This window comes from Protopterus annectens, chromosome 1.part0, assembly GCF_019279795.1.
Source record: "Protopterus annectens isolate FY-2018-M chromosome 1.part0, PAN1.0, whole genome shotgun sequence".
NCBI lineage: Eukaryota > Metazoa > Chordata > Ceratodontiformes > Protopteridae > Protopterus > Protopterus annectens.
This window is the reverse complement of record NC_056725.1, coordinates 1,828,014,229-1,828,038,368: the sequence shown is the minus strand read 5'-3', so window position 1 is coordinate 1,828,038,368 and position 24,140 is coordinate 1,828,014,229. Positions and strand designations below refer to the sequence as shown.

At 41.0% G+C, this 24,140-nt stretch overlaps 1 protein-coding gene across 1 annotated transcript in view; it reads left to right on the top strand.

Annotated features, from left to right (window-relative positions):
- Positions 1-24,140, top strand: part of FBXO4 (F-box protein 4) — a 228,015-nt gene that overhangs the window by 152,303 nt on the left and 51,572 nt on the right. The window contains exon 4 of the mRNA XM_044069774.1: positions 19,424-19,499. Coding sequence (XP_043925709.1) covers positions 19,424-19,499 — 76 coding nt within the window. The remainder of the gene's footprint in view (positions 1-19,423; positions 19,500-24,140) is intronic.

The window sequence follows — 24,140 nt, the reverse complement described above, 5'->3', positions numbered from 1 at the left end:
AAAATGTATGGACACAGCACTGCCAGGATTTGGACACTGTCATTCAAATAATACCTTGCCTTCGAAAAGAATTCTTGTGGTGGGCTCAGGAATGTCACCTAAACAAGGGACTCTCTGTGACCCGCCAGAGGCAAGTCAGATCTTAACGACAGATGCCTCGGACATTGCTTGGGAGCTCATCTAAATGGAAAGTGGATACAAGACAAGTGGCCTGCCAGACTACAGCATCTACATATCAACATGAAGGAGATGTTAGCAGTCCAGTTTGCATTAATGGCTTTCAAGGAGTTTCTTCTTCCAGGGCAGGTGTTGATTCTAACAGACAACACAACTGTCATGTGGTACATCAACAAGCAAGGGGGAACACATTCTTATCCTCTATGCAGGCAAGCAATGATTTTATGGGAGACTGCGCTAAGCTTGCAACTAACTCTTCAGGCAAGGTTTCTGCCAGGAGCACAGAACTCCTTAGCAGATGTGTTAAGCAGACAAATCATGGATCCCCACGAGTGGAAACTGGATCTTCATGTATTTCAGAAACTGACAGTGTCATGGGGAACTCCAGACATAGATCTGTTCGCTTCTCCACTAAACCACCAGCTGCCAAAGTATTGCACAAAGGGGTTTCATCACACAGCTTGGAAAGTGGATGCTCTGTCTTTCAGTTGGAAAAACCTTCATGTGTATGCCTTTCCACCTCTGCCTCTTCTTCCAAAGGTGCTATTAAAGGTCAGACAAGACAGGCCAAGGATGATTTTGATAGCTCCAGATTGGCCTCGGCAACACTGGTACCCACTACTACGGAGTCTGGTAAAGAAGCCTCCATGGCCTTTACCTCTGATTCCTCATCTGTTATCTCAGAAGGACGGTCATCTGCTCAATGTCAAGCTTCATTCTCTTCATCTAACAGCCTGGCATATTCTGTGTTGAAACACAGCAGGTCTCAACTTCCTCAACAAGTTTTAAATGTGATTATGGAAGCTAGAAGACCTAGTACAAGGAGAGTGTACGAGAAAAATGGAAGAGATTTTTATTTTGGAGTACAGCAAAGAATTTGGAGATTTCTGAGCCTAATTTGAGTGTGGCTCTTCAATATCTTACTGAGTTATTGGACAAAGGTTTGTCCTTCTCTTCCATTAAGATTCATGCTGCAGCAATTTCAGCTCACTATGATTGTGACCCACCTTTGTTTTCGCATCCTTTGTTCAAGCAGTTTCTTAGAGGGGCAAAGAATATAAGACCCCCACGTAGAGCTCCTACTCCTGCTTGGGATCTCAATTTTGTGTTGGAAAAAACTTACTCTACAACCTTTTGAGCCTGCAGCTACTGCTGAATTGAAATACTTGTCATGGAAGACTGCTTTTCTGTTGGCTATTACTTCTGCAAGAAGGGTGTCTGAGTTGCAGGCCCTTATGGCAGTAGAGCCCTTTTGATTTTCCATAAGGATAGGGTATCATTACGTACTAATCCTTCCTTTATGCCTAAGGTGGTTTCTAGTGTGGCTTTAAACCAAACTATTCATTTGCCTACGTTTTATGCAGACCCTCAAAATAAAGGGGAAAAGATTTTGCACACTTTAGATGTACACAGGCAATTGCGTTATTATTTAAGCAGGACTAAGGATTTTAGGCAGTCTCAGCAGTTGTTTGTTTCTTTTGCTTTGAGTTCACAGGGCAAGCCTGTGTCAAAACAAACTATTTCTAGGTGGATTGGCTTTTGCATTGCATTTTGTTATTCCCATCATGGCAAGGAGATTCCAGCTGGGATTAGGCCTCATTCCACTAGGGCTACTGCCACTTCAACAGCATTTCTAAGGGGTGGCAACTAAGGATATTTTGGAAGCAGCTACTTGGAGTTCAGTGCATACTTTCTCTAAGCATTATCACCTTCCTATCTACTCTAAGTCTAGGGCTGGTTTTGCCACGGCTGTTTTGCAAGGCATGTTGTCAGCTCCTACTTCTTTATGATTTGCCAGCCTCCCTTACCTCTGCTTTGGGATTCTACCCAATAGTCAGGACTGCAGCAATGGAAAACGAAGAACATAGTACAGTTTTGTACCTACCATAAATGTAGATGTTCGAGGATTCCATTGCTGCAGTCCAATTTACCCTCCCTCCTTCCCCTCTGTGTTTAGGGGTGGTTGTGTAGGTGAGTTTACATGCATATATTTTTGTATATATTGTTGTATATATTGTACATGTTTTTGGTGCAGGTATTTTGGGGCTTGTCTTTTTAAGGTCTTCTGACATCTGGGGCAAGAAAAGACTGAGGATATGACGTCGGTCATGCGCATTAGTACCCTGACGTACTGACGTCAGTCTAATGCGCCCTGACCGACGTCAGCCTTATACTCTGGTATTCGGGCCGACTGGACGCGGACTATACCCAATAGTCAGGACTGCAGCAATGGAATCCTCGAACATCTACATTTATGGTAGGTACAAAACTGTACTTTTAGATTAAGGAAGAACCCAAGCGTTTTAGTGGTGGGCGTACTAATGGGCCCAGAAATCATGGATGTAATACTTCTTTTGTTTACACAGTCCCTTGTATTAAGTGAAATATGTGCAACACTGATAAAGAAATGCTGGAAGATTTTTGATTATTGATACAATATTACCACATAGACTGACAAAAAGTGTCTAGAAGCGATATGAACTTTGGTGATTATTGGAGCCACAGTCATTTTGCTAGACAAGACTTAACTATGTTATATAGTAGCATTAGATACAGTGGCACTTAAACCTGTGGTAAGCATTCCACTTGAGTAAGTACATTTGATGAAAATATGGAAATAGTAGGAAATAGTAGGAAATAGTTGCAATAGTAAGAATGTGAATTACTCATGTGCACTGCAGCTTTTTGCATGTTGGTGAAGCCACAAGGAAATTTAACATCAGGCTGTGGACCATGTGACAAATATAGTCTACAGCACAACTGAGCAGCCTCTTGCTATCCATTTTAATGAATGCCATTCTGAACATATAAACTTACTGAATATGACTATGCTTGAAGAAATTACTAAACATACAAGGAAGGGTGGTACTGTAACTCACTGATTACATTATATAGAAAGTGTACTCGGTTGTTAATTTTTTCTGCATAGCTCCACGCAGTTGTTGTCCTTCCTGCACCCATCTGATCTCATTTGTTCTTCATGCAATGTGGAAGCCAGACCCATTCATGCATGCTGCAGGCAGAGAAGAAGCACTGTTGCCCAGTCATTTCTTTTTTGTGGGGCTGGAGCCAAGCCTGTTTGTTTTCCAGCAAGAGTGAAAACCCTGCGAACCATTCCTTCCTTACTTATGAACCAGAGCCTATTGATTTCCTGGAGGTAAGAACTGAGAGCTAGGGAGTAGGCCATTCGGCCAAGTCACGAGGTCCCCCTTGCCATACTTCCCTAACCCCCATGAGGAGTAGGCATGTTTTTCACTATACTTTGCTACCTGAGAAAGAGACACTCCTCATACCCATGCTGGTCTTCCTGGCTGTATGCAGTGAGGAATCACATAGCAAGCCCTGAGCAACCCCTGTGTTGCAAGATGCACTTTCTGTACTCAGTCCTGTACTGGTGTCTGGAGGAAAGGTTGAGCCACCTCTCTTCCCCCCCCTATGATGGAGGTGCTTGTAGATATTGCTCATTACCCCCCCCCCCCCCAAAACCTGGCTCTTCAGCTTCCTTTGTTGCTACCTGTGTGCCACAGAGAAATGCTTATTTATTTATTTACAACACACTGAAACCACTTAGCTTAAATACTGTGATTAACTGAAAGTATCTGATCGATCGATTTTTTTGTTTTGTTTTACATGATGTTTTCATGTGTGCTCTTTAGTATTTTTGCTTCCCTGGAAAGCTTTGCTAAAGCACCAGGAGATTTTTTTTTTTGTATCAGGAAGATTATACAGAGTCTTTTGTTTACCGAGGCCCTGGAGAATGTGTTTACAGAAGCACTTTATAGTTGATCTAGTTTCCTTTGACATCTTCCATTCTGAACATAATTAAAAATGGATTTATTTGTGAAAGTAAATAATGTATGTTTCTTCTTTGACATTAGAGCAGTTACTTACCAGAACAAAATGTACTTTTCCATTTTGATGTAAAAGAGGTCAAGTGAGAAATTGTAACTCATTTGCCTCTGATTTAACATATTAATTGTGTAGCTGCTTTCTACTACACACATTCTTTTATATCTTATTTTTGCACCTGTCTATGATAGTATTCCTCCCTTTGTGCTTTGCCTATAGGAGCCATCGGCTATCATAAGAAAATCTGTTTGGCTACATTCCAGACATTTCCTGATGATGTACAGTTTAGATTGTTAGATACCCAGTTTATTTTTGGTTGTCATACTAAAAAATTGTAAAGACCACAGGTGAGGAATATAAAAATTAGACTTGGTATTCAGAGGCACATGGCCAACGAGATGTTCAGAGTCAGCTCAAGCACCTATTGCAGGCTGAAGAGACCCTATATCTTCTTCGCAGACTGAGTTCTGAGTTCAGAACAGCTCTTGTTCTGCCTTTTAAATAAATATTAGAAGTAGAACTTAGACTTTTTTTTTGATTAGAATAGGCAGAACTGCTGTGAAGTTGTTCAATCTCGCCATTCATTCTTTACTGATGGCTTCGGAGCCGATCCCTCGGCTCCGATAAGGCCAAATGCAAAGCTCGAGGTCTTCAAATAGCTCGAGGCCACGTCCCTATCCCATGATGTACCTGGAATTAATTACCTCAGATCTAGTTTGCCGCTGCAGTAGATTGGAGGTTCTGCTTTAGCTCGGGCCAGTAAAACTGTTTTTCTTCATACTACTTATTGATATTTCATATTTAGATAGTTTCTTAAAGCTCTTTCAGCTTTATAGTGTGTGTTACTGTATTTTAGTCCCTTCCCTTAGTGTGTTTAACATTTTCTCTAGTTGGCCTCTTGTTTTAGGTCTAGTTCTAACTGTTTGCTAGTTAATAGAGAGTAATTAGTCAGTAACCTTTTGTCACCAATTTTTGGTAAATATTATTTAGTGTGTATTGTTTCTGTGTAGTGTGCTTAGCCTTCAGTTTTTTTAGGAAATGCTTAAATTTGTAATTACTGTTAGATTTTTGTAGTTAACAGTAATTTGTCTGACTGGATATTTCTTAGGATTTGACGGTTTATTATATCTTAGCAGCTATCCCTTCATTTTGTATAGCCTGTTCTTATTGGATGTTTAGACAGTTGTGGTGACAGTAAAGGCTTTTCCTGTCACATTTAGATTTACATTTGCATTTCTGCGTGTGTGTGTGACTTAGCCTGTTTTTTTAAGGCTTTTGATTGCAAATTACTGTTAGAATTGTTTTGTGTGACAGTAATTTACCAAGATTTCCAGTGGCTGACCAAGACAAACACCCCAAGTCTGGTTTTAAGAAATGCCCAAAGTGTGGCCAAAAGATGTCTGTAACAGACAGCCTTGTAAATTGTGTATACTGTTTAGGAGCTCTGGCTTTGCAAGACAGTTGTGCTATTTGTCATTCCTTCTCCTCAAGGGTCCTTCAGGAAAGGAAGAGAAAACCCATTGACAGAGTTTTGTTGAAACCTTCGTTTCAAGAAGCTTTGAGTGACCAAGATGGATCCAGCAAGTCTTCAAAGTCTTTTAAGACTTCGGACTCTAAGAAATCTAAAAAATCCTCGACTTTGGCTGCACTGCCATCAGAACCAACAGTCTTTTCCTTTCAGAGCCGGTCCCCAGTATTGGAACCGGTGTCCGAAGCGCCTAAGAGTCCATTACTTCAGTCGGTACCACCTTCGGTGCTTTCCTCTCGGTCCTCTGTCAGCCTTTCAGATCTGGATGTGAATCATGTGGTGCAGAAGCTGTTATTGGCACCGGCCTTGGCAAAAATGTTATCGGCTTCGATCCAAATGGCTTCGGAGCTGAAGACTCTTGTACCAGTTCAAACTGTTCCTCCTTCGAGCCATGCTGGACCTTCGGAGCCGAAGAAGTCAGACCTGATGTTAGTGGAACCCTCGGAGCCAACGCATGCTCCAGTGTCTTCGGCTCCGTGCACTCTGACATCCTTGATGCCAGTCGAGGACTCTAGGAGCCGACACTCTCTGGTCGGGTCTGGGGAGGATAGTCGGACTGACTTGTTGGTTCCGACTCTGCCTCTCAGGGATTCGGCTTGGATGAGCTCGGCTCCTACCTCGGGCTCGGAGCCCAATGTCCCGGTGCTGGGGGTGTCGACGGTTTCCTCGGATCCGTCAGTTACCTCGCATTAGAGCAGAGGGGCTTTCGATGCCATGACGAGAGTCATGTCTCCTAAGACATCCTCGACCTTAGGTCTGCCTTCCTCCTCCCCTAAAGTGCCTGTGTCTGCTTCTGCCTCGCACATCCTGACCAAGCGTACAGACCCAGAGCCTCAGGAAGCCCCATTGGGTGGCCCCTGCTCTTCCGAGACCTCACCAGAAGCCCCCACTGATGAGGTTCCCAGGAAGAGATTGTGTAAGAGGAGACAGCAAGACTCCCCACAGGAGTCTCTAACATCAGATACTGACTTAGATGAGTCAGAAGAGCCCCCATGGTCCCCCTCTGAGGATATCTCATTCACTGAGATACTTGAAATCCTTAAGCAGAGGGGTGACTGGCAGTCCAAAAGCCCTACTGAGGGTGAGTCAGTTCTCCTGAAGGCTTTCGGGTCTCAGCCCTCCGCCTCTTGAGTGTCTCCGCCCTTCGATTAGCTGATGCAGCTGGTCTCACGAAGGGCATGGGAGTCTCGGGATACTTTGGAGCCTGTCCCTAGGAGGCCTTATAAATTCATCTCTGCCCCCCCCCTGACAAATCATTTTTAACAAAAGGTGTTCCAGTTGATGCCATGGTGGTGGCGACAGCCACCAAAAAGGAAATGTCTGAGACTTCCTCATCTATCCATCCTCCTATCCATCCTCCTAACAGAGACTCCAGGATTATGGATAGATATGGGAAACGCACGTTTAGTTCAGCGACCTTTGCTCTTCGTTCGCTCAACTATGTAACTCATTTTACCAGGTTACAAAGAGATCTCCTTAAGGAGCTATGAGATGCTCTTCAGGGTACAGTAGCTGCAGGAGCTTCTGACAAAGTTGCCTTGCAGCTCGCTACCCTCAGTTCTATAGTCAAATCATTCATGCGCCTCATCTCTTATGCAGCTGATGGAACGAGTAGGGCAGCAGGTACAGGAATTGCTCTTAGGAGACACTCCTGGATGCGCTTGTGTTCCTGTGCTTGTGTCGCGGAGCCCTTCATGTCATCCTTTGTGAACACTCCCTTTGATGGCTCGTCCCTTTTCGGGCCTAAAGTGAAGGATACCTTGACCAGGTGTTAACAGGACAGAAAGACTCTTGTCTGCCATCAGGGTCCATTTTTCCACCCCTACCCGACCCTACCCTAAAGGTCAAAGGAGAGGAAAAATGTGGTTCCAAAAAGCCCAAGGAGCCTTTCAGGACACACGTGGTGAACCCCCGTCCAGAGGCAGAGGACAGGGCAATAATGGAAGATGCCGCCCTTGTGGCAGAGGGGGTCCACAACATCAGGGCGACAGAGATCACTTCTCTGGGAAGCCCTACCAGCGCTCCTGAAAGAAGGCCTGCCTGTCCTGCTCTGGAGGCAGTTGGGGGTCGCTTATCTTTGTATCCAGACGCCTGGCTCAAAATAACAAAAGACAGCTGGGTATAAAGTATCATTTCCAGAGGATAACTTCATCCCATTTACCACACCCCCTCCACTCATAAATAAAATCCGGACGTTCCACCCAGTTACAGTGAACAGGCAACAATAGAGGTTCAAACATTGCTATCAAAAAAAAGTCATCCAACCAGTCCCAGCAGACCAGACAGGATCTGGAACTTACTGAAGATTCTTTTTGGTTCCAAAGAAGATGGGGGACTGGAGACCCATTTTGGACCTCAGCAGACTGAACAAATATGTAAAGAAAGAGAAGCTCCGGATGGTCACGTTTCAGTCTATACTCCCCTTCATAGGGAAAGATGATTGGATGTGCTCGATAGATCTCAAGGATGCGTACTACCACATAAAATTGGCCGGGTCATCCAGGGATCATCTGTGCTTCTGGCTGGGTGCCAATCATTACCATTTTCGAGCCCTGCCCTGTGGTCTCACTACAGCCCCCAGAGTGTTCACCAAATGCATTGCAGTGATCACAGCTCACCTGAGGCGTCTAGGATTCCAGGTGTTACCTAGATGATTGGCTCCTTTCCGCCACCACCAGGCATCAACTCATTCAAGCCAGGGAGTCCACTCTGTCACTCTGCAATCAACTGGGCATTACAAATCTGCCTTGTCGCCATTGCAGCATATCGTTTTTATCGGGGCAGAGTTGGACACCACCACCACACTAAGGCTTCCAATAGAAAGAGTCTTTCTTCTTCGTCAGCGTTCTGATATCAAAAGGCAGAGCACCAGCATCAGAAGTTTTGAAATCAGAGCACCAGCATCAGAAGTTTTGAAATTATTAGGCATGATGACAGTAGCAATTTTGTCTATACCACTAGCTTGTATGCACATGTGGATACTAAAATGGCTGCTGTTCACTCAATGGTCTTACCAAGAGATCCCCATGACTCGCACTGTAATGATCACAAATTCTTGCAAAAAGGACCTTCAGTGGTGGTTGACCTCACTTCATGTCATGATAGGATGTCCATTTGTGCTACCCCCTCCAGCGGCCACAGTGACCACGGAGAGGGGGCATTTTCAGAGAGAGACTGCCAAAGGCACATGGACCGATCAAGAGGCACATCTACATATCAATGTCCTGGAGATGAGAGCAGTACTTTTGGCATTGCAGTACTTTCAGGACTCTCTTCCTCTGGGTATGATTGCGATTCAGACAGACAACATGTCGGTGGTCTGGTATTTGACTAAACAAGGAGGAACCAGGTCTTACACCCTTTGTCACGAGGCTGTCAGAGTTTAGCTGTGGGCTGTTTCCACCCAGCGCTTTCTGTTGGCAACACACATCCTGGGGAAATCCAGCGTGATAGCAGACAAGCTGAGCAGGGCAATCTTATTGCCCTGCGAGTGGTCCCTCAAGAAAGAAATAGCGGACAGGATATTCCGTAGGTGGGGCCAGCCTTGCTGCAACCTTTTTGCCAGTCACATGAAATTGAAATGCAGAAGCTACCTTGCCCTGATTCCCCTTCCGGGAGAAGCCCCAAGGGACGCACTCATACACGATTGGCCTCCGGGTCTCCTGTATGCATTTCCACCAATCTTGTTGATACCTAAGGTCCTACAGAAAGCAAAAACCCTGGGAAGGACCATCATTCTAATAGCCCCTCATTGGCCTCATCAGATTTGGTTCCCCTTCCTTCAACTTCATCTTTTGGAGGACCCTTGGATTCTGGGCCCAGTTCCAGACCTTCTGATGCACTCATCGGGGGATCTTCATCCCTCTCTGCAGTCCCTGAAACTGACAGATTGGTCTACTCCAATTCCCATCATAGCCAGGCTCCATAACTTCTCCAGTGAGACAAAACAGATTATCTTCTCATAAATCTTCTACTAGGAAGCTATATCTTAGCAAATGGAAAACATTTTCTATATGGGCCTCTAAAAATAATATTGATCCTTACCGAGCCCCTATGGCCTCCATTTTAGAGTTCTTGACTATGATTTTTAACAAAGGAGCTGCAGCAGCAACAGTTCGTGTTCAGTTGGCTGCTATTTCTGATTTCCATCTTGGATTTGAAGGGTTGAATGTCATGTCTCAGAAGTTATCCAAAGCTTTTCTCAAAGGGACTTTTCATATTAGACCACCTGTAAAATCTCCTTATTCTCTGTGGAATTATGCTTTCCCACATAATTTTTCTGCCATTTGAACCAGCTTCCTGTTGTGACCTCAGATTTTTGTCATAGAAGACCATCTTTCTGGTAGCTATTACTTCTGCCCGCAGAGTGTCAGAGCTTCAGGCTTATCCATCAAGCCTCCCTATATTCCATGCTGACAGAGTCTCACTTAGAGCAAACCCCTCAGTCTTGTCCAAAGTTTGCACTGAAACCAATTTCAACCAAATTGATTTGCCAGTCTTCTTCCCCAACCATACGAACAATTTAGAGTATATGCTGCACAAACTTGATGTTCACAGACAGCTCAGATTTTATTTGGATAGAAGAAAAGATTTCAGAAAATCAGACCAGCTTTTTGTTTCATTTTCAGACTCCAGGAAGGGTAGACCAGTGACTAAAGCAACTCTTTCTAAATGGTTGTCTGATTATATCACCTTTGCCTATTCAGCTGGCAATATGCCTTTGCAGCATAAGATTAAAGCTCACTCAACCAGAGCAGTTTCTACATCATCTCCCCTTTCTGCCAGACTTCCCATTGATAACATTTGTGCAGCAGCCGCTTGGTCAAAGCGTCATACCTTTATCACTCATTACAAAGTTGACAAGGCCTCCAGGGACAGGGCCTCCTCTGGATCCGTGGTCTTGAGAAATATACTCCCGTGAGCTACCCGAGGTTGATGGTGCTTGGGATGCTACCCATCAGTAAGAATGAACGGCGAGATTGAACAACTTCACATAAAGAAGTTATGTACTTACCATAATGTTCCATGTGAGTTGCTCATCTCGCCTTCATTCTTACATCTCTTCCTCCTACCCCCTCCTGGGCTGTTAGATGACCGAGATGCTGGATCCATCCTGGTTGCTCAATCCTTCTATACCTTTCTCTTGGGAGTGAAAGAATGACATATGGTATTATACGCAGCAAACAAGATCTGAGGTAACTCCAGTTGCATCATGGGATAGGGACTTGGCCTCAAGCTATTTGAAGACCTTGAGCTTTGCAATTGGCCGTATGAGAGCCGAGGGATTGGCTCCGAACCCATCAGTAATGAATGAAGGCGAGATAAACAACTCACCTGGAACGTTATGGTAAGTACATAACTTCTTTTTTTTAAACAAAACCCCTAGAAGTCTCAATCCAAGTACTGTGATTTTCATTTTCAGAAAGAGGACATCTTTGAGGAAAGCCTTGGTGTGGTATTTATAGCTGTGTTCACAGCTGTGCAGTTCATCAACTAGCTATAATAAATTAGTCCTTGAGTAATCTATAAAGACAGAAGGATTTGATTGTAGATCAGGTGTCATTGTTACTGTGAAGATTACTGTTTGGCAGTTGGATTTGACCAAGGAAAGGGCAATTACAGTTGTTGAGTATAGCGGAGCATGAGGATTTGATCCAACATTTCTGATCCCCTCATTGGACTAGGCATCTAGCATTTATGATGTCTAAAAAATAGTGTGCATACTTATTTGTGGCAGTGTAGTGTTCCAGTTAATTCAAAGTGGTTGAAATCCCCCAGGTGAATAGCATTGGATCCATGAGGATGCACTCCGATTTATAAAGGTAAACATCATGGACTGTGGATGACATGGTGAGGGGGGGGGGGGGTCCTGTAACATATGTAATGATACAGCATATTATTGATGGAGGAGCTTGAGGTCTTTGTCCTGCCTTAAGAGTTTAACGTGATTTGGCTTCTTAGGAATACAGACATAAAGCCACCTACAACTCACTCATTTGTGGAGGTGGATCTGAAAGAGTGATAGGCTTTAAAACCCAGCACTGAGTGGATGCCATGACTACAATGAAACCATGTTTCAGTAATGATGAGATATCTATATTTTTGAGGGTCAAGAAGACGTGTATGGAGTGCAACTTCTTATTTAGGTTTTTAGCATTGATTTTGTTTGATTATGTTGATAGTTTGAGGAAACTGACCTTACCTAAGAAAGGCAGTATGACAGTGGGGTGGATATGATTTTGGCCAATGTACAGGCCATTCATAGTGAAATTGATTGGGCTGTTAATCATCTCATCTCAGGCTGATATATGTATTGGACTCCCTTAAGTGATACCCATAACTAAGCCAGCTGGTAAAGTCATTTTTGTATTTGTATTGTGACAGACACAGTTAGATACTAACTGAAGTAATGTTAAAAGCAAAAAGAAGTAGTAGTGGGTGTAACTGGAAAGGGCCATTACATTAGGGACTGATGGAAAGAAAAATGCTATGCAGAATGTTTATGGCTACATTCTATGTCTTAAAACAAAAATGAAGAAACCTCACCAAAGGTCTGCTATGCGCAACTCACAGTCCAAAGAAAAGTAAAAATCTCTGCAGACCACCACTGTATTCAAAAATTTAATAAAGCTTATATCCACAAACAACACTGGAACAAAATGGATAAAATCACGGAATAAAATTGTCCACTTCTTAGCGCTTTCGGGTTCTAGCTCCTCATCAGATAATTTACCAATATAGACTATGATATTTAAGCACAGCCTCAGCCAATCACTCCTCAGTAATGCACCCTCCTGTTTTTTAGGGCGGGTTTCATTGGAATTAACTCACTGAGCCCAGGATACCTATATGCCATCAGCTCAATTATCCATCTAGTCCCCTCAAGCTCTGTCAAATATTTTATGTCCCCCCCTAAAACTTTTATTCATGTTCCAAATGACCCTGAATTTAAATTCATGTCCCTCATTCTGATCAATATGCCTAAAAAGGGCATTATGTTGACTCTTAGTTCTAATGGCTGACAGATTTTGCAAAATCCTCACTTTGAACATACAGTTCGTTTTACCTACATAGAAACATACACATTGTTGACACTCAGCTATATAGACCAGATCTGTTGTCCTACAGGTGGCTCTTGCTTTAAAATAAAAACCCTTACCTGCAACTGGATGTCTAAACCCCATGGCTTTACTGATATAACTACAGGCCTTACACGATCCAGAGGGTATAGTTCCTTCTTTACTGATAACCTGTTTTAGTCTGGGTCCCCTTTCTTGTCCCAATATGTCTTTCACATTTTTAATTCTCCTGAAGCCAAAAAATAGCCTATCACCTACCAGCCCCGTTAAACTTTCATCAGTACTGAGTATATTCCAATTACTTCTAACTATATCACAAATTCCATGTATGTTATTACCGTATGTAAACATAATCCTGACATTTTGTTGATCCTTAACAGGGGTGCAGGTGACATGCTTTTCTCTCCTCTCATTACGTTTCCTTATCCAGGGACCCATCCTCCCTTCCCTGTGGACCCTTCTCTCGTCCATCACCCCCTTAACAAGCTCCTTATTATACCCCCTGTCTTGAAAGTACCCTTCCAAGCTCTTGACATCTTCCTCAAAAACCATCTCTCATCAGTGCAGATTCTAGATACCCTGCAAAGCTGCCCTTTTACTATATTCCCAAAGGTAGACCTCGGATGCATGCTGTCATATCTCAACAAACTGTTTTTCCAACAGTTCTTTCTATACAAACTTGTCGAGAAACCCCCATTGTCCTGTTTAATGCTTACATCCAAAAAGTCAACCTCTGTTCTGGAATGGGTGACTGTGAAACGTAAAAATGAGGTAGTACTTTCAAAGTACACTATAAAATCTGACAGTTCATGCTCTCCACCCTTCCACAGAATAAACACATCATCTACAAAATGTCTATATATGCCAATCTTGTCTCTCCATACATTGTGTCTATCCAACACAAACTGCCTCTCCCAATGGGATAACACAAGATTGGCATATGTGTTGGTGCAGGGGGTGCCCATGGCTACCCCCTGCACTTGTCTATAAACTTCATTCAAACAAATGAAGATGTTGTGCTCCAACACCAGAGTGAGCATTCGAGCGATCAGTCTCAATCTTCTATCATCCCCTCCCAAGTCTCTCAATAATGAGCATACTGCTTTAATACCATAATCATTACTAATGACAGTAAATAGATTTTGTACGTCCAGTGTTACCATGACATACCCCCACTCATTTCTGCTTCATCAAATGCACCCAGTGATGTCAAAAAGTGGCCAGTATCTTGTAATATCTCATCTATCCTTTTTACGTATGGCCTCAATGTTGTTTCCAGCCAGATAGAAATATTCTGTGTAATCCAGCCTCTTTCTGATACTATGGGTCTAAGGGGGGGATCCCTCAGATCCTTATGTATCTTTGGATGGGCTTTGAATACGGGAATCACTGCATTATCTTTCCACAAAAACTTAAAAAGATCTCCATTCATCAGACCTTGCTCTAAACATTCGGTCAAATTATTTTGTACTTTTTAAATAATGTGACTAACAAGTATTGGCAAAATGGAAACATAAGTACTAGCATCTGGTAACAACCTTTACAGCTTATCGTGGTAAGACACCTTATCTAAAACCACCACAGCCCCACCTTTATCCGCTTGTTTTATAACCAATTCATTATTATTCTGCAACTCTCGTAGGGCTGCGTTCTGTGACACAGTTAAATTATAAATCTTTTTATTCCTATCATCTTGTAGATACTGCAAAAAATCTTGTTCACAGCATTTAATAAACGTATGCATTGAACCAGTGAAGGGGGCACAAAACTACTGGGTTGTCGTAACCCTTGTGGGAGTGATTGGCTGTTGCCGTACATCTGCTTTAGCATAATGTTCCTACAAAAGAACATAATATCCATAACAATGTCATTGAAGGAACTATCCCGACTTGGGACAAAAGTCAATCCCTTGTTTAAGACCTATAACTCATCCTCTGAAAGTGTATGATGAGACAAATTATAAACAATGTTACAATCTGAATTATCCGTCAATCCAGTGTCCTCTTTCCTTTGCTCCCCTCCCTTTGCTCAGAGAGCGCTTCCACTCCCCTTTCTTTTTCACTGGAGCTGGCAAGTGCTCTAAAAAATGCTCCTTGCAATTTAAAACTTCCTTAGGGCTAGTCCCCAATTCCAACACCCGACTGGTGCTGGCTCCCTCATTGGAGGCTACAGACATCACCTTTGTCTCAGCAGAGGCACCCACTTCCTGGGACAAAGAAGCAGTATCTGTTCCTAGTGACTGAGAAACAAAATTAGTCTCTTGCTGTGTACCTTCATCCGACACTCGAACAGTGTGTGCAAAGACTTGTCCCTGTAATAAACGTGGATCTTGCATAATCCTGGTATCTGCTGACCGAGCGTTGTCTGGTCTATGCAGAGTTCATCTCACCACCGATTCCATTGTGGGAACATTCCTTAAGGTGGTTCTCTGATTTGGTTAATTACGATTGTCCCTGGGCCACACAAAAATATTGCCATTTATGAAATCATCGTAATCTCTTTGCAATTTCTTAACTTTTTACTGTTGCGTTTTATTATCGTTGACAGAGAGAATATTATACAACTCATCAAGTCTCGTAGTGTATCTTTTCCCCCTTAAATTCCGCTTCCAACCTTCATTGCAGCGACTCGGTCTCCTTACTCAGCTGTTCCTCCTCTGGTGAAACAGCAACTTCATATACGAAAAAACATTATTTATATTTATCAACTGCTATTTGGCTAGCAGCTCAGGGTAATGTTCACCTTGCATAGGCATACAAAACACCCTCTTGCCCCTCGGTACTATACCAAATTTGAGGCAAGCCTCAAAGTGATTTCTTTGCCACTGCAAGCGTTTCAGTCTATTAACTTTATGGTTAAAGTCTCTGAGCGTTTCTTCAAAATTATAATCTATACTCACAGTCACTGATTCTGTTAGCCGCTCTTCTGTGGCTACATGAAAGTCATAACTCAGCAAGGGATTACTGGTTGTTGTGAAATTAATTCTGGGCCTCTCTCCCCTAGTCAAATCCAGACCTCTTTGCTGAGCCGCTTCACTACTTTCCAGAGCATTTTCTTCCATAGGTTGTGAGGTCTCAATACAAACGGACAAGAAGTTAAAACAAAAATGAAGAAACCTCACCAAAGGTCTGCTATGCGCAGCTCACAGTCCAAAGAAAAGTAAAAATGGCTGCAGACAACCACTATATTCAAAAATTTAATAAAGCTTATATCCACAAACAACACTGGAACAAAATGGATAAAATCACGGAATAAAATTGCTCACTTCTTAATGCTTTTGGGTTCTAGCCCTTCATCGGATAATTTACCATTATAGACTATGATATTTAAGCACAGCCTAAGCCAATCACTCCTCAATAATGCACCTGCCTGTTTTTTAGGGCGGGTTCATTGGAACTAACTCATTGAGCCCAGGATACTGGTGTTGGAGCACAACATCTTCATTAGTTTGAATGAAGTTTTTATAGACAAGCGCAGGGGGTAGCCATGGGCACTCCCTGTGCCAACACATATGCCAACCTTGTGTTATCCCATTGGGAGAGGCAGTTTGTGTTGGATAATGGAGAGACAAGATTGGCATATATAGACGTTTTGTAGATGATGTGTTTATTCTGTGGAAGGGTGAAGAGCATGAGCTGTCAGATTTTATAGTGTACTTGGAAAGTACTACCTCGTTTTTACGTTTCACAGTCACCCATTCCAGAACATAGGTTGACTTTTTGGATGTAAGCATTAAACAGGACAATGGGGGTTTCTCGACAAGTTTGTATAGAAAGAACTGTTGGAAAAACAGTTTGTTGAGATATGATAGCATGCTTCCGAGGTCTACCTTTGGGAATATAGTAAAGGGGCAGCTTTGCAGGGTATCTAGAATCTGCACGGATGAGATGGTTTTTGAGGAAGAGGTCAAGAGCTTGGAAGGGTATTTTCAAGACGGGGGCTATAATAAGGAGCTTGTTAAGGGGGTGATGGATGAGAGGAGGGTCCACAGGGAAAGGGAGGATGTGTCCCTGGTTAAGGAAACGTAATGAGAGGCGAGAAAAGGATGTCACCTGCACCCCTGTTAAGGATCAACAAAATGTCAGGATTATGTACTTATACAGTAATAACATACATGGAATTTGTGATATAGTTAGAAGTAATTGGAATATACTCAGTACTGATGAAAGTTTAAAGGGGTTGGTAGGTGATAGGCCATTTTTTGGCTTCAGGAGAAATAAAAATATGAAAGACATATTGGGACAAGAAAGGGGACCCAGACTGAAACAGGCTATTAGTAAAGAAGGAACTATACCGTGTGGATCATGTAAGGCCTGTAGTTATATCAGTAAAGCCATGGGGTTTAGGCATCCAATTACAGGTAAGGGGTTTTATTTTATAACAAGAGTCACCTGTAGGACAACAGATCTGGTCTATATAGCTGAGTATCAACAATGTGCATGTTTCTATGTAAGCAAAACAAACTGTATGTTCAAAGTAAGGATTTTTGAAACATCTGTCAGCCATTAGAACTAAGAATCAACATAATGCCCTTTTTAGGAATATTGATCAGAATGAGGGACATGAATTTAACTTCAGGGTAATTTGGAACATGAATAAAAGTTTTGGGGGGCATAAGAGATTTGACAGAGCTTGAGGAGACTAGATGGATAATTGAGCTGATGGCACATAGGTATCCTGGGCTCAATGAGTTAGTTCCAATGAAACCCGCCCTAAAAAACAGGTGGGTGTATTACTGAGGAGTGATTGGCTGAGGCTGTGCCTAGATATCATAGTCTATAATGGTAAATTATCTGATGAAGGGCTAGAACCTGAAAGCGCTAAGAAGTGGACAATTTTATTCTGTGATTTTATCCATTTTGTTCCAGTGTTGTTTGTTGATATAAGCTTTATTAAATTTTTGAATATAGTGGTGGTCTGCAGCTATTTTTACTTTTCTTTACATTCTATGTCTGATTAAGTCAGAACTCAAATATCCCTTCTGTTCTAGTTGATTGGTTACCTGCTGCTGAAGAGACTACAAGCATTGTAGCAGTTGGATACATATTTTATCATTACTTGTATTAGAGAGAGTGTGGACAGAATACAGAAGGCACTCTATAAACAACTTTATATCACAAATGCAGGTCCTGAAATGGGAGATGAGTTGTATACAAAAGGACTGACTGTGCATAGTGAAAAGGACCCAAATTCTTCATTAGTTTTGCTGGACCTGTGGTAATTTGAAAGTCATTGGAATATTTGTGTATTGTTAGCAAAGTCAGTATGATGATGGTAAACCAGTACATTGATAAAATGGTGATGAGGTGGTAATCTTGTTAGAAAAGACACCAGACAACTCAGAAAATAGAAATGGAGATGGAGAATTCCAAAGCAAAAGTGAAAGAATTTGGTACCAATGGAGTGAATCGACCACAGTTGCCACAATAAGCCAGCAGCCCCAATCAAAAAATGTCAGTGTAACTTGATATATTTTGTGTCTAGCTGACATTACAGGCACAGAAGAGCCTCTTTACATGTTACATTTACGTGTAAAAAGTATAAACACCCACAAAGGTTCCTTACCAGGAAAATCCAGGATAAAAAGACATTAGTCATATACGAATCGCTTTAAAGCTCTATTTGCATACTCTTTCTCCTACAGGTTACTGAGAGGTGATCTATGCGTGGACTACAAACCATCCTCGTATCCAGCTCTGATGGACGTTTTGAACATCCATAAAATGAATACCATCAGCACCACTATATCCAAGGATTTAAATTTTGCTTGACACAAAGAAGACATGTTGGTGATATAGATTGGTCTCAGAAGATTCCCATGCTCTGGAACAGGCCCCCCCCCCCATATATACATGTGATGGAGAGACCATCCCTAACACTATTTAAGCATAACCTTGACCACTGGAATGGAAATCGGAAATTTAACCTTGGTCTTGTCACCCATGTCTCTGATAGTTTGGGCATTACTGTCTGCCTCTGTCTGATGCCTCCCCCACATAACCTCTAGAAGCTTTCTAACTAACACACACCCTCCTAATAATCTCCCGTCATACATAGGGACAAAATTGGATTGGTTCGCATGTATAGGCTTATAGAGGCCCTGGTGGTCATTAGCCTAGTACATACCTATGAACCTTTGAACCGTGAACTGATCCAATAAAGCTTTCTGACTCCTATTATAAGAGATGTACTCCTAACTGTGGACATGTAAATTGCTTCCTCAAAACAGGCTGAGATATAGAACTAGAATAATATTCTGAAGAAGTCTCTAATAAAAGTTGATACAAAAGTGCTTAATTTCACTGGAAGACATTTGTCAGCATTCTTTCCTGTTATGGTTTTGATTGTTTTGTCCATTTATCTGAGCTTGGGCATGTTTTTTCAGGTGAATATGTAAGCTATTGCTGAGCCTCCCAAGCTGTGCACTCTGAAATCTAAAGAGAGAAGCAGGTCCAAAGCATTTTGGGGAAAGGAGGAACTATAGTTTGGGAACATTTTTGGTGCCAGGTTAACTTAAACTTGCAGACCAAATCCTAAAAGTTGAAGAAGATGGATTTGGATCACTTATCTCTATTGTTTTGGTAACTTTACAACTCAGTGCTAGATGCTTTTCCACTTTACCTTTCTTGTTTCTTGCCATTTCACAGCAAAAAGTTAAAATTAAAACAAAAACTTAAAATAAAAAAGTCAGATAAAAAGATGACAATGAATGATGTTAGTTTCTGTGGAGTGTTGCTCAGTTTACTCCCTTGTTCACTTCATTGGTTAATTAAAATGTTTATGTTTGTAGGTATTGGGTCAGGTATTAGCTTTCTCTACAACAACCAGCATTCATTCAACATTTTAACGCTTTATTCAACAACAAGGTAAGCAGCTAATCCTTTCATTTTAAATGTTCATAAATCTACTTTTTTCCAGTGGTAAAGATTCTTAGTATTCACTTTATCTGTCCAGTTTTGTTAAAAAACATTAGTTGTTTACTCTAAGAAATTAAGTACCTTACTAGCTAGTTCAGGAATCTTAAACAAGACATGCCTGCTCAAAGTACTTTTTGTGATGATGTTTCATATGTGACAGTGTATATTTACTGGTGCGTGATAAGTATTTAACCAAGTGAAGGACATTTAGTTATGAAGCCTGACATATTGAATTACAGCTTTATTTCATTTACTAGTGTGTTAGTGGTCTAGTGAACCAGTCCAGTGGGCCCTTGTTTGAATGTCATTTTGTTGAAGAAACAGTATGAAATGACTGTTTTTAAAGTGTTTTGGGAGTAGGCAGTTTCTATCGCATCCCCATGCTACTTGCTATGTTCCTTCAGCCTTTACTTAAAACATAATTGCCTTAAAGGTGCAGCTTCCACAGTCAGAACACAAGTTGACTAGCGCTTTTCATATAGAGACATAGATATTTCGGGCCACTGGCTCTCATGAACCTTCTCACTTTGTTCAGTACCCTGCCTTAGGCAGCATCTCCTTTCTCCAGGAGGACCACGTTGGTCAGTCCTGGAGTATATTGGTGAATACCAAATCTTCTTGATCTGTTGCTGTACTTTGAGATAGTGGGCTTCATTTTTTATGTACTGAGCAAAACTGCAGTTTATTAATGATTATATTCAAAATATAAGGATTAGATACTGGTCGATATATGTATGTGTATTATAGCATTATTTTTGTTGATCTTTTAGTAATGCACCTTAAACTTTAAAGTGTCACGGACTGATATTTCAGATTTGTTATAGTTGTACATTTTATTTTTGTGTGCGTTTGCTGAATAACATGATTATTTTATTTTGCTAAACCTAGCGTACGTTTGGTGAGTAACATGATTATTTTATCTTGCTAAGTCTAGCTTTTTTCTATTTTGTAGTGCTACATTTGACTTAAATGCAGTTGCTAATCTTTTTCTTGTTGGACAAAAATTAGCAAAAAAAATCCATTTAGAGCTAGAAATGTTAGTATAAATGTAAACTAGAACTTGTCTGTAATTTTATTAGTGAGGATGGCCATGTCTGTCTGTTTTAGGCAGATTAAAAGAGCATTGTGTCATCATCATAAAGTTATCACTAGTGATGCCACAGTGAGACAAAACTAAGTTGTTATTTTGGGATATTTCTTGTAGTAGATCCTACACTGCACATTTTAGTAGATGCAGGTGTCTGTCACCAACATCTGTTTTCCAGTAGTGCTACATGTTGCCATTTCTTGATGTCAGCCCTGTTATGTAATTGGTAATCCTACCTTGTACTCCTTAGCTCTTTCCCATCACAAAACATAGCAGCTGTCTGATATTATTCAGCAAGTCCAAATCTAGATATTTTGCATTCATTTCATTCTGACCCTTTCTCTTCTCACTCACAACATTGACTCATTAAGGCTTCTTGCATACAACAAAAAAAAGCTTCTTAAGACATATGTGCTATGTGTTTGCATTGTTTGCACTGTTTCCACCAGACATTCAGTTTAATTACACTGTGCAAAGGTACAAGTAGTCTCTGCCGCTTATTGCTGAAAACAGGTGCATCAGTCTTGAAACTTCAGTTGTTTTACAAAGTTTCATCTGCTGCTTCTTTTCGTAAGCATGGAGTTCATGGAAAGGAATTGAGAGGAGTATCATAACTGTAAGACCTTTAAAACCAACTTTTGGACAGGGGAAGGAAATGGGTGAACTTCATTAAGAAGAGAAGAAAGTAAACACCAAAATGAAAAAGACAAGGCCTCTCCCACCAACCACAAAGCTGAAACCTCTTCCATTTCCAAATTGATGTCAGTTCCAGCTTCACAGTCTTCTTCTGGGGCACACACTGCTCCTTCATTTACAGCAAATGCAGGTATACAGTGGTCATGAGTCTCTTGAACCAATTTTCCCATACATACCTCTCAACCTGGAAACATCAAAAATCTGGACAAGGCCCATGAAAAATGGGTACAATCTGTACACTGATTAATGTAATATTTGCATACATAATTACATAATGCGCCCACTCCAATGGAATTGTGGGATACCAACTTTCAAATGCAAACTGAAGAACAGACCACCGAAATATGGCATCAGAGTTCCCCCTGCAGCCATTCCAATGATCCATTACCTGGCTATTTCGCCCCATTTACCATAAACACTAATGTGTGCATGCATACTGCTTTACTTCTACAATGATTATTTAGATTTTATTTTTACATTTTATAGCACAGTGAATGCACAAACACCAATAGATATCTGCTAAACAAAGCAATACTGTCTCACAATGAAAATAAACTTGGCATTAAAACTTCTCTGCCCTTGAAACTCACATTCATTGAAAAAACATTGAAAACCTCACCACAAAGAAAATGCATTTGGCTGGTGGTGGATAAAGATTACCTTTGGGCTGTTTTCAAATCATAGGCCCATTGCACACAAAACAAAAAACGTACATGTGTTCTTTGATACACCTTCCTGACTTTATTAAATTATATTCCTTGTATAATACGGCACACTTGTTAGATTTAAGTCAGAGCACATTTTAAATGTATTGTTTGAACATTTTTTCAGTAGACAATGAAACAAAATGCATGGACCAATAATGACAAAACTGACCAATTCAGAACATTTGCATCATTAAAGTCTACTTACACACACACACACACACACACACACACACCCTACAAAAATAATTTCCTTGCCTAATGCCCTGGTGTAATTAGCCAGGTAGACATGCAGTCTCACGCACATGGTCATCCAAGACCACTCATAACCCTGCAGACATATACACATGCTTTATTTTACCTCATCTGATCTGAAATGCGGTCTCCCCATTGGCTGTTATGGGGCAAATACAGCATTTTGTTGTATTCTTTAATGTGGCAGAGCATGCTAATTTACTCAGCTGAATGATTCCATGCATACCATCCTTCCCACATACATTAGTGCGAGACAGCACATGGCTAATTAGCATTAGCCTTTACCCTGGAATGTCTTATTAACATTTAGCACAGCCATGGAGATATTCCATAGTGGTGATTCTAGTAAGTGTGTAGAATCACTGTGGTGGGCCTTTACTAAATCAGAAAAGATGTATGTGGCAGGTTGGCTATAGCTTACCCCTTGTAGTAGCCCTTTCTAAACCCCAGGGATAGTCTGTGACAGCTTTGAGAAGGCTAAAAAATACTGTTTATGTTGGGAAAGCAATTGGATATGATAGTCATGAAGTGGCTCAACAGGATAAAATAAACAACTTAAATTGTTCTTTTTAGTTTAGTGGCATCATTTGAAATTATCAGAAATATTACTTGTAATTTAGGCTAGACATTTTTGTGAAGTGTGGAGAAAAGAAAATTTAATACCAGATGAAGATCACTTGTGACTGTTAAGAACAAAGAGTAACAATAATATCTCATGTAAAAAGAATTAAGAATACTGTCATGCAATGTTACAGACCAAGTAAGCAATGTGACAATGATGTTTTTAGAACTGTTTCATAATACTGATGTCATTAACCTATGTGAATCATGCTTATAGGATATAACTGAATTTAAATTGCAAAATTTTGAACTTTTTGGTCAGTTGGCAGTAAAAGATGACATATTTGTAAAACCTGTGCTGGGCTTCATTTTGCACGTGTTAATTTAGATAAATGTTTAAATCCAAAAACTGATAAATTAATGATACAATGTCAAGATAACTTACTATATGAAATGTAAAACTTATAATTCATGATTCTATTTCTTGAAAGGATGATGAAATTTAAAACATGTTTAGGTTATAGATTGACAATGAAAATTGTATCACAGAGAACCAAAAAATATAGAGAAAATGTAACAGTTTGTGTAACTTTGATGCAAGTATAGGCCCCTATAGAAAGTCCAAAAGTTAATTACTGCTCCGAAATAGCTTAAGCCCTGCTCTGAAATACCTTAAAAGCAGCTACACAGCAGATAATTAGAGAAAATACTGACAAGATATCCGAAAATATGAGTTAGCTAATTATTCAACAAGAGCTCTGCACTGTCTTAGAGAGAGACACAGGAAATACCTTAAAGCTTAAGCTACACAGCAGCAGAGAAAATACAGGTGGTCACTGCTCCGAAAGACCTTAAAGCAAAAGCTCAGTACAGACAATAATAACTGCTCTACCTAGATAATTATTCAAACGACAGCTCTGCACTCTGCACTGTCTTAGAGAAACACACAGGAAATACCTTAAAGCTTAAGCTACACGGCAGCAGAGAAACTACAACAGATAACTGCTGTGAAATACCTTAAAGCTTAAGCTCAGTACAGATGATACTAACTGCTCTACCTTAAAGCTTAAGCTACACAGCAGAGAAAATACAAACAATAATAGCTTCTGCTCCAAATTAAGCTACACAGCAGATAATTAAATAAAATACACAGACGAGCTATCCAAAAATAAATACCTTCAGGGTTAAGCTCATTTCACGAGTGAGCTAATTATTCAGACGAAAGCTCTGCATGCTGCACTTAGAGAGAGAAGAAGGTAACTACTCTGAAAATACCTTAAAGCTCGT